The 17595-nt window shown below is 45.4% G+C and overlaps 4 protein-coding genes across 4 annotated transcripts; 2 read left to right on the plus strand and 2 right to left on the minus strand.

Annotated features, from left to right (window-relative positions):
- Positions 1–2994: 2994 nt before the first annotated feature.
- F5891DRAFT_985163 (uncharacterized protein) lies at positions 2995–3539 on the minus strand (the record flags this gene model as incomplete). Its single annotated transcript, XM_041377553.1, has 4 exons — positions 2995–3016; positions 3052–3213; positions 3256–3329; positions 3381–3539. 4 exons carry the CDS (start codon positions 3537–3539, stop codon positions 2995–2997), a joined length of 417 nt encoding a protein of 138 aa, XP_041219852.1.
- Positions 3540–6842: 3303 nt separating this feature from the next.
- Positions 6843–7610, plus strand: F5891DRAFT_985164 (uncharacterized protein; the record flags this gene model as incomplete). The annotated part of the gene is made up of 4 exons (XM_041377554.1): positions 6843–6956; positions 6979–7011; positions 7066–7362; positions 7410–7610. 4 exons carry the CDS (start codon positions 6843–6845, stop codon positions 7608–7610), a joined length of 645 nt encoding a protein of 214 aa, XP_041219853.1.
- A 4615-nt stretch (positions 7611–12225) lies between these two features.
- F5891DRAFT_930051 (uncharacterized protein) lies at positions 12226–12402 on the minus strand (the record flags this gene model as incomplete). The annotated part of the gene is made up of 1 exon (XM_041373936.1): positions 12226–12402. A coding segment is annotated over one exon (177 nt), but the record flags the coding sequence as incomplete, so codon positions are not given.
- Positions 12403–16745: 4343 nt separating this feature from the next.
- F5891DRAFT_1195417 (uncharacterized protein) lies at positions 16746–17318 on the plus strand (the record flags this gene model as incomplete). The annotated part of the gene is made up of 2 exons (XM_041368121.1): positions 16746–17015; positions 17061–17318. The coding sequence occupies 2 exons, from the start codon at positions 16746–16748 to the stop codon at positions 17316–17318; spliced, it is 528 nt and encodes a 175-aa protein (XP_041219855.1).
- Between the last annotated feature and the right edge of the window lie 277 nt (positions 17319–17595).

Consider the following 17595-nt stretch of genomic DNA (forward strand, 5'->3'; position numbering starts at 1 on the left):
ATACTGTCTCTTCATAATTTCTATTTAAATCTAAATATTAGTTAATATAAATGCAATCTAATGACAGCCTGGTTTGGCTTTTATAACTCTTCTAACCCACAGAAGCAATTACAAGACGAAAAATGTAAACACTGCTGCGTCTTGGTACATTTTAGCCTGGTGTTATAAAATATTACCTGATGCTCATCATCCAGAGAGGGTTTACAATGAACAAAATCCCTCACTGCCTTGGATCTGATGACTATACATCAGCAATCGGCTGATGAAGAGCATCACACTGACATGCCTCCACATCATGAGACTGAAAGCAGCCCCCATCCACAACAGTCTAGCATTGGAAGACTCCAGCAGTTAGAGAAAGAATATGGAGCATGAAGTGACCAACTGACCCTGTGTGCAGTTACCATATCTAAACAAGGTTGGGCAGGACACCAATGCACTGTCTGGGTTGTGTACTTTTGCATATCTGAGCAGCACAGGCAAACATCACAACCACATAACTAACGTCAATGTTGAAGGAGTTCTTGTTAGGGGTGCAATAGCACGCTATGCTTGCATGAGCCAACCTCATTGATACAACTTGGTACCGTGTTGCAGATGCCTGGCACCCTTGGATTGTAGGCAGTCCGGTCCAACATAGTCTGGTCATTCAAAACTTTGTCCCCCATTAGCATTTGTTCAGATATCAGGGTGCATAAAATGAAAAACCAACTTTATATATGCTTATCGTATCTCATCGAGGTTGGGACAGATGGCAATGCACTGTGGCTTATCACCTGAATTGTGCACCTAGCAGATGTAAGCAGCACAGGACAGCATGACAACCACTTACTTACCTGATGTCAGCGCTGGGGAAGCTCCTGTTAAGGGTGCGATGTCAAACTGTGCTTGCATAAGGCATCACATTGATACAGCTTGGTACTGCATTGCGGATACTCAGCACCTTTAGGTTGTAGGTAGTTCGGTCCAACATAGTCTGGTCATATAGTTCTATAACCGACACTGACACCTATTCAAAGATTGCAGAAAAAGTCAACAACGTCAAAAGTTGCATGTCATGACTGTGGCAAGTCAAAATTGTTGTGTATTGCCAACTTACCACCAAGATGACACATATTATAATACCCACCTGCTGTGACAGAGTTGTCAAGCATGAGCACTGTCACCTAGTTGTGGACTGTTGCAACCGGACTGCCATAATTGTATATTTGGCGGCTTCCACCCAACTAAGTCCGGGTATTCAAAGCTTTCTCGAGTGGTATACAATTCTGATAGGTATTATGCAAATTTTAGACAAGATAAAGCTTGCTAATAATTTATCATTTTCGGGTCATTTACCTGATGCACCTGAAACACGGCGGAATAAGAGTCTGTGACAGATTCCATTCAAATTAAGGGATAAATTCTTAGTATGGAATACAATTTGATCTACACCAAAATTCATGATCAAAACCTGAAAAGGTCTCCAATTGGTTCTGAACCCAGATTCATAAATGAATAGGGAATATGTATGGACAAAATTGCTGAATTTGTTGGCACGGATCTGGCTTATTGTTAGATTCATAGCCAGATAACGAAAATGACAAGTATATTTAGGACACAAAATTCATATATAGATAGTAGATATGCCATGTAATCAAATATGTACTAAATTGAAACTCTGTTTTAAATTGGTTGAGGAAATGGGGCAGGGCTGTGTTTGGTAAGCCAAGGGAGGAAAAATTACAAATATGCACATGGATATGTCTAGCATTAGATTCTGACAGCAATCTTAAAAATTTGCACAATTCATATGAGTTCCCCGCTTAGTGCCCCACTGAATGGGGCACTTGTCCGATTTGAGTACAGCAAAAATAGAGCATTGTGCAATTCGGAAATCTAAGCCAGTATAGGATTGGTAGCCCTGGCACATTTTTCAAAAACAGACAAGGAAACCAGCTCACTGTGATATATCTAACCTATGCGAAAAGTGGAACTTTGATGAAAACCCGCACAGAGGAATGAGATCAAGTCGAATAGCAGGTCAAAAATGCACGAGGAGTCCAATTTGTTTGAAGGGAAGATGTGTGTCGTCCTAGCACACATGTTGGGGATTGGGATTTATCTCTGAATTATCAAGATCACAATGAGACATGGCAAACAGGAGACCTCCCGCGAGTGATGAAACTAGCGAAAATTGCAACCTCTGAGTCAGTGTTAATAATTGCAATAAGTTCAACCACCTACATCAGGAAATCACCGGGACTTAGGTATGTCTAGTGACAATTGGTAAGACAACACAAATATGGCACATCAGGGTCAACCTTGTTAATAGTTGACCATGTGATACAGCATAGTTATACAATGGCTACTCTTTATGATTTAGCGGGAAAATTGGGGGCCTTTGGTACAGGCCTGCCACCACTGGCCTCTTGGGGAACATTTAAGTCCAGGTTCATCATCTTACACTGCTACTCTTTATGATTTAGCTGGAAAATAGGGGGCCTTTGGTACAGGCCTGCCACCACTGGCCTTTTGAGGAACATTCAAGTCTAAGTTTATCATCTTACACCTTTGGTTGTCTACCTCTCAATTATTGGTGATGATATCGGATGTATATGTCATGTATATGTCATGTATCACCTCATAGGTATACAATGCCTACTCTCTGTGATCTGGCTGTGATATTGAGAGCCTTTGGTATGGGCCTGCCACCACTGGCCTTTTGGGCATCATCTCACACCTTTGGTTGTCTACCTCTCAATTCTTGGTGATGATATTGAAAGTTCATGTCATGTAATACCTCATAGTTATACAATGATCATAGGCTGCCATTTACCCATAGTATAGGTGATTTTTTATGATCAGGAAAATGCACTATACCTAGTAGCATATGTAGGCTGTCATTGGGTTGATACCACCTAATCATTAAGATAAACATTGATAGAGAACAGGATTTGATTGTGGAGAGTGAAACATAACAAAAGAAAATCAATATTCAATAGACCCGCCCGATCACCCAGCTGCTTCTAGCATGCTTATTTAGATCAGTCATCTTCAAGATGAACATACAGTGTTACCCCTGCGCGTAAACCATACCAAGCCAAGGGGCTCAACATGCACATCACAATAGTTAGGCAGCAGGCACACGTGACGAGTGCAGGTTTGGAGTGCTGGGCATCTATGAAGGCACTCGCAAGGAACCAAAAACCAGACCACATAATACTTTTCCCCCTGTAAGTAAACATGAGCGACAGAGATCAAAAGTTAACTTACCTCAACATACAAAAAAACCGGGGCATGCTGAACACCCCAACAACCACTGTCATCCCCTGATCTAGATAATAGGCCTGGTGAATTGGATGTTAGACTTTAGTAGCTGAAAACAAAACAAAACAAACTGTGAATTGCAAAGACTTCATTTTCTCGCTGAAGTGTTGCACAAACACGCCTGAAAACAAGCAGCCCACACAGAAGATAATAGATCCCTTCAGGATAGACTCCACAACCATTTCAGTAGCGACACCTTGCACAGCAAGGAAACTGGTGTTGATCGCCATGATGACCCCTGCCTGTCAGAGAGCGTTAGGTAACAAGAAGTCCTCATTCTATACTCCGAGATGCCACTCACCAAGGTGATTTGCGCATTAATCTGAGAGTTCAACTCGTCGAGGAAATTTTTGAGGTCAAGGTAATTCACCAGGTTATCGACATAAACTTGTTTAAGGTTATATAGACGGGCGGGCCGACGGGGGTGTATTACATATATGGGTGGGCCGAGGTAGGGGAATATTACATAGACGGGTGGGCTGACGTGGGGTGTATTACATATACAGGTGGGCCAACGTGGAAAGTATTACATATATGGGTGGGCCGAGGGTGCGATAAAATATTTATTACATAGACAGGTGGGCCGAGGTGGGGTATAATTATATAGACAGGTGGGCCGACATAGGATGTATTATATAGATGGGTGGGCCAACATAGGATGTATTACATAGATGGGTGGGCCGACGTGGGGGATAATACATAGATGGGTGGGCTGACATGGGGGAATTGTACATAGATGGGTACATATATGGGTGAGCCTAGATATGTTCCATCAAGACATACAGCTGATGTAGCCACCAGCGAATCAAACACGTAGGATACATGTACACTATGAGTGCATATACCTACCATCGACCACAAAATCTAAACCCCTAAGCACACAAACATGAATCGACCATGTGTGGCATTGACCAATAATCGAGGACTGAAGTGGAAAAACCCCACACCTGAACCCTGGTGTGCAACATATCCTATTTCTAAGCATGGACACCAGAAGCACAATACTCACAAAAATATATATGTCAATTTTTCAGTGCCAAACCCCAAACCGAGATGTACCAACCCCCGAATCCCGAAACCTGAGACTGCCGGGTCTCAGGTTTGGGGGTTTGGGGGTCCCGGAACTCAGAACTCGGAACTTGGGGAAATTTGGGGAGATCAATAAAATTCGATCTAAAATCGAGTTGATTGACAAACACATTGACTTACCCATGTTTGAAATATATTTTGTTTACACATACCGAGTTCTGAGTTCCAGACCCCCGAACCCCGAAACCCAAGACCCGGCAGTCCACCATGCTGGGGTTTGGGGGTTGGTAAAATGTGTATGAATATATGAAAGGTTGATGTAAATTTTTTTGAAAGATGTCTCATATGAAATGTCAAGTCCCGAGTTTCGAATTTCGGGGTTCGGGACTCCGGGTGTTGGGACTTGGCACTCCTGAAACCTGGAAGTCGAAACTCGGGACTTGACATTTGATATGAGACATCTTTCAAAAAAATTTACATCAACCTTTCATATATTCATACACATTTTACCAACCCCCAAACCCCAGCATGGTGGACTGCTGGGTCTCGGGTTTTGGGGTCTGGCACTCGGAACTTGGAACTCGGTATGTGTAAACAAAATATATTTCAAACATGGGTAAGTCAATGTGTTTGTCAATCAACTCGATTGTAAATAAAATTTTATTGATCTCCCCAAATTTCCCCAAATTCTGAGTTCCAGACCCCTGAAACCTGAGACTGCTGGGTCTCGGGTTTCAGGGTTCGGGGGTTGGTACATCTCGGTTTGGGGATTGGGGGTTAGTAAAATGTTTACAGATATATGTAGGTTGATTTAAACATTGTCTGAGAGATGTCATTTGTCTCAAATGTCAAATCCTGAGTTCCAAATTTCAGGACTCGGCACCCGGCACCCAGGACTCGGAGTTTGGCACTGATAATTTGACATTCAGGTGTTCGGGTTTCGGGTGATATCTACCTCAATCTACAGTTTTGAGTTCTGGATATTGGGACTGATCATTCAATCATTCAATTGTGGCATAGGTAACATGCACTGAAAAAGATTTATGTACATCTATCACTGAGCAATTATATAGCCATTTCAACCTCCTCACCAGGAAGATCAACCTTTCCCTCAACATCCATCTCCTCATCAGAAGAAGCGTATTCTGGCAGGAGGTTACCTGGTTCATTAGGGACCACAATATTGCCGGAGGATTCTGGCAAGAGGTTGCCTGGTTCATCCTGGAGCACAATTTCGCTGGAGGATTGTGGACCCTCAGGCTGAACTTGGGTGGGCTCAACCATAGGACCTACCATAGCAGATCCATGCTCAGGCATCAAGGGTGTGGGTTCCATCACTGAAATGTCCAAATCAATGAGGTTGGAAAGTGCGGAGGGGAGGGGTGACATGGACGGGGGGACCTCCTTGATCAAGCAACATTGATGCATCAGCCAGTGTGTCTGGAAGTGAAAATGAAGGGTGCCGGTCGATCACCGTGCGCCGGAGGCTCTCATGGAGGCATTGCAGGGTATCAATCTTAGCGTCCTGCTCCTGCACCCAAGCCTCAAGAATCGCGATGCGAGCTGCACCATCCCGAATCGTGATTGCCATGGAATGGAGATCCGGCATGGGAACATTGAGTGCTGCATGAGGCACTGCGATGCTGGAAGACCTGACTGCTAAGTAAAAAATTAGGTCAGCCGGTCATCAAAGGTTTGGGTGACTTACCAGCTGGTGCAGGTGCAGGGACAGGTGCAGGTGCAGGTGCAGGTGCAGGTGTCTTATTGACGATGATGGTCTTGCTGCAACCACGTGACTGCACCTGGGGTGTAGTTGCAGCAGGGATGGCCGGAGGTCGGGACAGGCCACAAGATTGACTACGAGTTCGGGCCCTTGACCAGGAGGGAGACGGAGCATTGGATGGAGCAGGGGCAGGTGTCTTGGAATGCATCTGGCCAGTGGTAGACTTCCCTCAGATCCATTTGGGTGGGGATCCCAGAGATGCAGGGTTGCATTTGATCTTCTTGGTGGAGCAGCGGATGCAAGACAAGCAGGGGAGACTGGTCCTCTTGTCCAAACAAGTCGCACAGGGCCAATTCTCCTTGACACAATAATGGCAGGGGTTTTCTACTGGACAGCCTTGAATGTGGCACCTTGGCAATGAACTATTACAGCAAGCTCCTGGAAAACAACCCAATGGGGCGACCACATGCAGGAATCATTGGAGAAATGCCTTCCAGGTCACGGATGCTATGCCGGAAGGCAATCCCAAATGTATTCATTGCTCGCACAGGATGCGCAGGCAGCTTTTCAAGACCTACAAAATGTGTTGATAGAGGCTGGAGATGAATGAACATTGTTTTCTCATGAAGTCCCTTTTTCCACATACATAATTGAGGCCTGGGAATTGTCCGGGTCAGCCCATGTCGGAGTTTGAATTTCATATGCATCCATCAGTGATTCTTATCTTCACATCTTCGCCATCTTTCACTTGTATTGCCAGTGCCATAGTCCTGTATTAGCCATGTCTGCAACTCCTGCATTCACTTCTGGCACTCTGAATGCTGGAAGCCATTACCGACCCCTGAAGCTGAGCCTTGCAACTATTTCCTGCACATTGGCAATGGCTGGATCGCGCGTCCGTGCATGCATCTCTCAAGTATTTTAAAGCTGGGCTGCAATGGGAGATGAATGTATGTTACCACTGCCCTGATGACTTTGTTGGTCAATGCTAAGAATTTGAGCAGACTTTTGTCACACCACTCCTGCAGTACTCCGCTTCACAGAATATCGTGTCGGTGGTTCCGGTCCCTGTCGCTTATATCCTTAAGTTGTATCCCATGCTAACCTGGAACACGGTTCCAGACGACGTCTTTTCATTCCACCTCCTTTCATTTCATGATGAGCCAATTGCAGGACATCCGTCCCAGATTGTGTTCGCATATACATGTCCATGGTGGATGGGAAACACCACAATCCCTGATCAACCATGGCAGTGGGATGAAATAATGGCTTCCTGCATCTCTCACTACCAGTATTGGGCGGTAAGATCTTAGCTGAATTACCTTGATTGATGACTTATCTGTTTCAGCTTAATGTTGAGGATGATGCTTTGGTTCTTCCAGAGAAGTTGAAAAACACTTCGACTCCACCACTTATGGGACTGAGGTTCATTAAAGAACACATGGAAGCATTGATGGAGGAGCAAGATCAGGGCATCAAAGCCAAGATGGGAGAGGTGAAGATGTACACTGACATGTTAGAGAAATTGAGGAAAGGCAAAGGAGTGTAGTCCCATTCAGTCTTCATTGTATACAAGATGTAACATATTCTATGCATTCAAAAATCTCACATCCGAGTCCTGGACGCCCAGGTCCCGAGTCCCGAATTTCGGAGGTCGGGGTTCAGAGACCCGGAGCTCGGCAACTGTGTTGGGTGTCAGGGTATCCAGAGCATTGGAGATAGCATGTGTTAGTATTTTGCGTTTCATGGTTCATGTTTTGTGGTTATGAAATCGGGCGTCAGGGACTCAGTATTGAGAACAGTGTTGAGTCCCAGGTCATGAGCTCCGAGTCCCGAGTCCCGAACCCCAGACCCAACAGTTGCTGAGCTCCGGGTCACTGAACCCCGACCTCCAAAATTCGGGACTCGGGACCTGGGGTTCGGGACTCGGGACTCGGAGCTCATGACCTGGGACTCAACACTGTTCTCAATACTGAGTCCCTGACGCCCGATTCCATAACCATGAAACATGAACCATGAAATGCAAAATACTGACAAATGCTATCTCCAATGCTCCGAATACCCTGACACCCAACACAGTTGCCGAGCTCCGGGTTGCCGAACCCTGACCTCCAAAATTTGGGACTCGGGACCTGGGGTTCGGCACTCAGCACTCGGAGCTCGTGACCTGGGACTCGACACTGTTCGCAATACCAAGTCCCTGACACCCGATTCCATAACCACGAAACATGAACCATGAAACGCAAAATACTGACACATGCTATCTCCAATGCTCTGGATACCCTGACACCCAACACAGTTGCCGAGCTCCAGGTCTCGGAACCCCAACCTCCGAAATTTGGGACTTGGGACCTGGGCTTCCGGGACTCGGTATTCAGAACAGTGTCGAGTCCCAAGTCCACAATGTCGGAGCTCAGGGTTTTGTCAAATGTGTATGGCAATAACAAATGTTAATTCGAGCATATTTATACATCTTCCCCCAGTCTCAAATATCACGTGCTGAGGTCCGGGTGTCGGGACTCAGTATCCTGGCACTCAGGACTCCCACATGTCAAGTCCCGAGTTCCAATTATCAAATACCGAGGCTTGTATCCAAATTATTCAGTCCCATATATCACTTTGCAAATGCTCAAAATTGAGTATTGAGGTCCGGATAACTATTGGTACATGGTATTCATTTGTTGGAATGTATATAGGTCACAATGCTTGCTCTTTGTTTGATCTTTCACACACTGTATGGACCATCCACACTAGCCCATCCACATGATGGAACACCAGCGTAAATGTGAACAGCATCCCTCATATACCATGCCCAAGCAATCCAATCCCCTTCCACATCATAAACTCCATGTCTCACAATCCTTCCGGAAAATGCAATCATACAGCCAGAATTGTACTTGAACTCCAGCTGAAGGCTTGGCATTGTAATCCAAGCATTAGAATAGTTCCCCACGGTGGTGAGAATGTTGAAGCATTCAGCAATGGACATGTGGTCTCGATGATGGGGGGTTTCCTGATTGGAAATGATGGAGAGGGTGTTAAACACGGATGCCCAGTACTGCAGGGCCTCTGGCATCTGTGGCAGATCCTTGCTTACTGCTATATTTCCAAGGTTTGACAAGGTTCTCAATCCTGCCCAGTACTGCTCAGGATGCATGAATCTGAGTGCTGCAGACGCGATGGCTGCTGGCCTTGCAATGGCTTTGAAGATATTCTCGCAGGAAGGTCCCTTCAATGATGCAGATACCTCCAGATCTGACACATTCTTTGGGATTGGTGAGTATGACTGCCGGAATCACCATCTCATCAAATCCTACCTCATGTCCCTGTTGAAACCATGCTGGAGATAGATTGATGCATCTGGGAGTTGGTCCAACATCTTCCGAGCCCCGGTTGAACAATGTTTGATAAGTTCACCAATTGCCATCAGCCCTTACACTTTTTTTGAGGCTTGGAGCGAGCAAATCGGTGGCCTCCCTGATTTCCTTCTGTAGGTTCATTAATATTCAATATCCATTGAGTAACAATGTATATTACACACCTGGGTGGTGTCGGTCAGGGCGTCTGGGAGGTACCATGCAATGATGGCACCGGATGCATCAACAATTGTGGCAGGTTTGTCGACCAACATTTTGCCTTCATAGCCAGGAGGACACCTCTCAAGCAACCTCGCCTCTCTATGTTCATTATGCCTGGTGTCCTTTGGGGAGATCAATTTTCTATATCTTGCAATATCCATCTGCATCTGAACTTTCATGCAGGAATTTGAATGATAAAGCAAATTTTCCGAATCTGCATGAAGACCCACTGGGATTTTATATGCCTTTATGAGTACATCAGCCAAGCGATCACACGCCATCACCAAATCAGTGTCTAGGTTGGGGGAAGGTATGACTGGGCCTCCTCCAGTCTTCTCGGCCTTGAATTCCTATTTGGCATATTCCCCTGCTTCATAAGTCACAGTCAGGGCCTAAGTACACCAGATGTTTATGCTATCAGAAGGGGAAGGGGAAGAACCGTTCATGCTGGATGTTAATCTTGGGAAATCAGACGCTGAATGCTGGATGTCCGGACTTTGGTGTTATAGGGGGTGGAGATAGAGAGGATTAGATAAGGGAGCCTGGGATAATTTTGGCTGTCAAAGATGTATTATTATCTATTGCTCAATGAAATACTACCTGATTGGAAGTGTGCTGGTCATCAGATATTCATTTGTCGACTCCCGGGTCCCGGAACTCGGAAGTCGGTACAGTTGACCCATATTTGGGTGGTCGGAATTTGGTGTCTTGTAGGGCAACACAAGCTTTGCACAGCCATGTCAGGAGATCAGCTGCTGCTCTGGGAACTCAGTAACTTTGATTTATTACCTCCTCTGAGTATGGTTGACTCACATTTTGGTGGTTGGAACTTGGCTTCTCATAGGGCAACACAAGCTTCGCACCCCAGATTCCACATTCTGCAAGACAACCTGTGCACCATCAAAAAGTATTAACTAAATTATGTGTTGAGTTCTGTGTCCCGGAACTCAGAACTCGGTACAGTTGACTCAAATTCTGGTGGTCGGAACTTGGCGTCTCATAGGGCAACACAAGCTTCGCACCACCATGTCAGGAGATCACCTGATGCTCTGGGAACTTGGTAACTTTGATTTATTACCTCCTCTGATTTGGTTGATGTACAACTACCTCAGCTCCATCATGTCTACAATTATGATACACATGGGCCCACTCATCTATATTTCATACCACCCTCGGCCCACTGGTCTAATACAACATCCCATACAACACCCTTGGCCCACCGGTCTAATTAATATGCGTCTGGGCCCACCAGTATAATACAATATTTTATAATACCCTCGGCCCACCTGTCTAATTTAATATGTGTCTGGGCCCACCCGTGAATGTGATAACAAGTACCTACCCATCTATCTCATACACATCTACCTTAATACACCCATCTGCATAATATCCAACTACCTCGGCCCACCTGTCTACCTAATATTCATGTACATTGGCCCACTCATCTACTCTATATATTCCCTGCATGGGTCCATCGGGAATAATTTGCCTCCCGGCCCATCTGTCATAGTCGAGGATATTTTTATCCTGGGCCCATGGTCCGCTGGCCCATATCATATGGGATATTATGCATGTCCGTTCCCTCGTATTATATGGAGATAGGTCACTGTAATATGTGATTCATTTGCTTAATCATGGAAGTCCCCTCGTGAATCAAATTGGTGGAATCCTGAAACATACTGTTCGCCCTTTTGAAAATCCACAACCGAATGAGGTACAAAACAGCCTTGGTGGGCATACGCACACCCACCTATCCTGTTAGCTTCTAGTTTGTGTTGTGGCACATTGGCCTGGTTTACAGCTCAGTGATTGTTGCACTCGGATGGTTGAACAATGTCTTTGGCAATGGCTAGATGAGCCTTATATCGGTCTTTGGAAACCATGAAGCACTGGCCATCAGTCAACCAGACTTTGTCTTCCGGGTGAGTGGGATGAAGGTGCTCTACTTTGAAGTTGCTGTCCATGACCAGTGATCGGGCTTATACCCAACTGGGATCATCGGGGTGCCTATTGGCCAGTAGTGGGGCATTGATGCCAGGCTGAGGGCAAGCCGGGAAAGAGAGCGAGTTCACCAGATGTCGGCCTTCTTCTCTCATAACCAAACCCATTCCATTTGAGCAGCTTCAGCTGTCGCCATTGCCGTGCTACCCTCATCAGTTCTCTGTAATGGTCCTGTGGGGAATTGAGCTTTGATGATGTTGAATTTCTATATGCAACACCTACAGGGACTAGTTGCAGAAATATACTTGACATCATTCTTCTCAACTTGTTGTAGTAATTCATTGCTGAAGTTCTGCATTCCAAGTTGTCCAAGGCGAAGCCATCCAGCACCAAAAAGGTAAATGCAGTCTTTGGCCGGGTGAAGGATGCTGGAAACATGCCTAACTCAAATAATTGCTTGTCGGTGGTGCAAACATTCAGACATTGACAAAACCGTATCATGAGCGAATGTACTCCAGGCTTGTCAACAATGGTTATACATTGCTTGCCGTTCAAGAATGGAAGTTTGAGTATGGTAGGGAGGTCCTCTTCCAGTTGATGTATTGGCTTGTCAGTGTCCTCCCATTCATGGATTTCCCCAAGTACTGGACAAGGCTTTCCCTGATGCCCCAAATAAATTTCCATGCCCATCTTAGTCAGAGACGTTTCCTCAAAAAATCCTCCATTCCAATTCCCTATCTTATGGAAGGGCAGTCTCCAGTGCTCATCTCTGCAGCACTTCAAACAAAATAATGGCTTGCCGAGACAGTCATGGCACCTATACACAGTTGACTCAGCACTGCACAGGCAGCATGATTTAGCTGCTGGTGGAGCCTCTCGTTTGTGGAGGATCTGGAGGTAATCATAAGTCCGAAATTTCCATTCCCAGAGATAATCATTTGGGCTCTAGGACATCGGTCAGCGCAAAATATATGGCATGAACATCGTAGTGCACCTTTGTCTTCTTTCTCCCTAACGGTAAGTTGAGTGCACGAATTGGTTCCTTATTACCAAAGTCCTCATAGTCAGCATTGAAATCGGTTGATGATTGATCCCATGCCCTATTGGAATTATGTTTTCTGGGAGACTTTGCTGGAGATGATTGCATGGATGGGCTTTGCTGACTGGGTTTGACTGGACACCACTTCCCTTTCAAGCTGCGAGTGGTCTCTGTTGTTTTCCATGTCACCCATTGCGCTGTTCCCTGCGGAGCCAATGTCCTTGCCCTAGACTTGCCCATGTGGTTACTGGAGACTTGTGTGAATTTTAGGACAAGCAAAATTTCCATGCTAACGGCTCAACCGCACCTTGTCAGCCAAATTATATTCTGCATTGGGAGAGTTTTGAGCAATCTCAGGTCAGAAGCTTTGACAGCTGACTTATGTTTGAACCTTATATAAGGCTCCACTCCGATCAGGCCCTTAAACCTTGGGATCTGGGAAAGTATGGGCGGAATCCATGAGTCCAATGGGGTATATCCACGCCACCAGGCGAGGGGCCCTTCAAATGTGTGTTTTGCTACCTCCGGAGAGTTGCTACATGTAGATCTGTGGGAGTCAGAGGAATTGACATAGCTACTATCAGAAGTGGCACTGGTGACCAAGTCATTGCCATCCAAATATACCACTGTAGCAAAGTGAACTTGCTTTCCAAACATGACTGTTTTGTGTAAAATAAGGAGGTCGGGGAAGGATTACGATGGGCCAAGATGTACTTCCATATGTGGATCACCCGACTGTGCCACTGTGGTTGTGGCAGTGGAATGCATGGGAGCCCCTTCAGTGACAAATTCTGTATTATACGTGCCACCTGACCTACATAATATCCCGTATGAGATGGGCCAGCAGATTATGGGCCCATGTTGTGTATATTCTCAATGATGACAGATGGGCTGGGACACATATTATTTCTGATGGAGATGGGCCCATGTATGCCAATAATATATATATCCTTGATGTTGAGGGATGGGCTGGGGGAATGTGATCATTGATGGAGATGGGTGGGCCCATCTGGGTGATATGTAGAGTAGGATATTATAAACAGCTGGGCTGAAGAGAGATGTAAGGCAAATATTGTTATATAGACGGGTGGGCCGACAGGAGTGTACTACATATATGGGTGGGCCAAGGTAAGGGAATATTACATAGATGGGTGGGCTGACATGGGGTGTCTTACATATACAGGTGGGCCGACATGGAAAGTATTACATATACGAGTGGGCCAACAAAAGGGATATCAAATAGACGGGTGGGCCAAGGTGGGGTATAATTATATAGATGGGTGGGCCAATGTCGGATGTATTATATAGATGGGTGGGCCAACATAGGATGTATTACATAGATGGGACTCACATTGTCATAGTTGTAGGTAATACATGAATTTTGTACTACGAAATGATCTGTACGCCGCTACGATACAATCATATATTCTTGCGAGTCAATTGATCGCCGTGGTGCACCACCGCAAAGGACTCGCTTCTCTTCCAACCACTCAAGCCTCGTCACCTCATCCAACAAGTAGAAAATGATCGCCTGGTTCTCATGTTCAGCTAGAAAGTTGGCAATGCCCAAGCGCTCTTTGCTCATGAGGTCTGTATATTTATTGAGGAGGGAAATGGTGCTTCCAACATGCATGGAAGGCTGAGGCTGTGGCTGCACTGGCGGCAGTGCCAGCGCTAATACAAGAGTCTTCTGCATCTCACGTACTACTTCTACGAGGCTTTTCATCGTTTCGGTGCCCTCCTGCTGTGCCAATAGCGTGGCAGATGGTGGCCAGCCTCGTTTCTGAGAGCCTGCAGCTGACGCAGGCGAAAGTGCACTGTGTTTTCACTTTCCCCAGCTTATACCTGTCCATGCTGAGCCACCGGCAGAGGTAGACCCTTCCGTGGAAGGAGCGAGAAAGGTAGATGGAGGGTCCACTGAGGATGGTGGCAGCCCTGGAAGTGTGTTGTCTGTGGCTGGGGGGATGGAGGATGGTGTGGTGGCATTGGTGGCAGTGGTAGGTCGGAAGACATGAGAGCCTTTCGACTTGCTTGGCATCAACTGCTGCATGATATCGAAGTGGTCGAAGCCCTTCATCATGAAGGGCCTCGCATGAGGATGCAACTGAAAACAATGTCAGTAGAGGGGTATGCATGCAGTCTATTTGTGATGATGTACCTTTATAAAGCGTGCCCATACGTCGTCCTTTTTGTCTGTGATGCCCGCTCCATGATCATCACTCCAAGTAAAACCAGAAGTACACTTAATTTCAACAACACTTTGGTATGCTTTCTTTAACTATAAAAATATATGTCATTGATTTGCTGGCGGCTGAAAGTTCACTGGAAACATACCAATGTCCACTTATTTTTGCAAACTGTGCCAACCTTTTCTGTGCCCCTTTGATGTGGGTGTTTTATCTTGAGGTGCACATATGCTTGATTGAAGGTGGGCACCTTGAAGCCCCCATCGCCTGATGCAGGAAGGGCCTGCAGAAGGAACTCAAGAAAGGTGGTTTCTTCTGCCTTCGTCCACACCGCAGGAGCCTTCCTGGTCGTTCTGCAAGATGCAGCAGCCGATGTCACATCTATAGTACCCTGGGAATGTAAGGAATGCGAAGAGCCGCCACTTGATTTATCAGACATTGTGGTGATACTAGAGTATCTTTTGTTTTGTTAGATAATAGATGCTTATTAACGCAGTCAGGTCATCACATGCGGTTTGAGCCAGAAATTTTGAACCTGGAGTTGTTGTCCAAACTGGACCTTAGTTGATCGAATTGCCAGAGATCTTGTGTCTTCAGGTATTGGGAATTGCCGTGAACACACAGCCGAAGAAATGATATATGCCAGATGTGTGGTGAAGGTTTCATATGCTGAGCGAAGAGACAGGGTCACACGAGCATGTAGAGATCTGGTCAGGTTATACAGAGTGCTTGATTATCATCGTGGAATGCTTGGCTCACTAGATGATTTAATATACAAATGTGCAGAGATTGGAGGAGGAACAGGATCACAATGATGAGGATTGACACGCATACTTTTGAATACATCATTACATTTACTAGGTATTCAGATACATTTCTACAAATTGGTACAATATTGGCGATCTGAATTGTATTCATCATCCGGTGAACAACATTAATCATAAAGCTAGGGGAAAAATGTTACAGAATATATTGATGAGCATCCTAGCTTGAATGTTTCATGTCATGCACGATGTCATGGTAGCAGATTTTTCCAAATGCTGGATGAGCAATGTCTGTTTGGTTTGTTGCATTTCAGCCGAAAGCACCATCCTTGATTTTGAGATTAATGAAAAACTTAGCACATAATATATTATAGTTTAAAGTGCCAGCAACAAGATGTAATAATTTGATCCGACTGAAGACAGTAATATAGAACCGAGCTCCGGCCCAGGTATGTATGTTGGTTCGGTTGCAATCTGGCCGAACGATATGTCAAGTAAACAATCATTGAACATCACACATAATATAAGATGATTCTATATATCGGTTGAGAGATGATGTCTGCGTGCTCGGTTTCAATATGGCCGAATGCACTATGCTTTAAGTGGAGAATTATTTGAAATGTCGCACAAAATAGCATAGTTTTCTAGATTCTGGTGATGCCACCATGCTTCAATTTTAGGATCATTATTTAACAGTGAGCATTGTAAGTGATAACATAATAAATCATTCCAAAGTCCGGCCGAGAGATGTATGCTGAGTTTAAATCTCCACCGGTCCTCATCACGACATAATCCATCTTGATAGCTACTACGTTGATCTCGACTAATGTCACGCACTTCCGACAACTCATCCTGGAATGATTCGCCCTCAACTGGCCATTGCTCAATGAAAGGCAAACGACCTGGAGGTCACTATAATGATCCACTACCACACTTCACACTCTGGGATGCTGCCAATGTATTCAAGTTTGCAACATCTAGATTCATGGCCATCCGCCATGCTGTTGGCAAGAGCTATGTACAGCGCACACCCAATGTACATATATCAATTGCTGGGAAAGCACATTATGTGGGAAGCACAAGTGAGTTTCGTTCTTGACTCGTATGCCTCCAATAAATTGACCCGATGTTGAGACATTTGTCTTGCCATTCATTAACATCTGCATGGGAGCCAACATGCAGCCCACTCTACTGTTCTTTCTGGTGCAGATAGCGGGCCTCATTGGCAGGTGGCAGTTGGGGTTGTTTTGCTATGAAGAACTCGCTCATTCATTTCTCGCTTGCCCCACAGAGAAGCATCTCTGTTTGTGGGAAGGTCATTGGCTTGTCAAATATCACCCTTATTCCTGGTGGAATGACCACTGGGACATGCATTTCCAGACTGCAGAAGTGCAGTTAAACTTTACAGAAGTGATGGACATTGTGAGCGAACATTTTCAGCAACGGGTGAGATTTCAGTTATTTTGCAATGCGTCGGCTAACATATGACAGCCAGAGGGTGCATTACTGGCTGCTTTACCCACCACCATGAATCCTCAGGGAGGTCCATTGAGTAGGCAACTTCTCGCAGTCAGGGCAGCAGCAGCACATGCTACTGATGAAGTTCGCCGAATGATTGAAGATAATCAGATTGAGGCTGTCATCGGTGTCAAGTCTCTCGGCCACCCGGAGGAGATCAATATCGGCCATGCTATGGAAGCTTTTCGCCATGTGGTACATTGTGCAAGACAGATGGTGACAACTCCGTAGTTATAATTTACACCTCAGTCACCTGCACATAACAACTTGACGCTCCATAAATTGTGTTATATCATATGCTTTTCATGTTGATAATATTTAGCTTATGATTCATGATATCATGGAATATGTATATAATGACATCAGCAGTCAGCCAATGAAAAGTCCTTCGGCTTTGATTACGTAATGTTCCAAAATCAGGTCATAATATCATGTGAACATTTTTCGGCTATCATCATCTCGGCAAGGCATCTGAGCACCGTCGGTGCTGGAACATGTGCCCGACTGA

Source organism: Suillus fuscotomentosus (assembly GCF_016647785.1).
Source record: "Suillus fuscotomentosus strain FC203 chromosome Unknown F5891scaffold_82, whole genome shotgun sequence".
In the NCBI taxonomy this organism is placed as follows: domain Eukaryota; kingdom Fungi; phylum Basidiomycota; class Agaricomycetes; order Boletales; family Suillaceae; genus Suillus; species Suillus fuscotomentosus.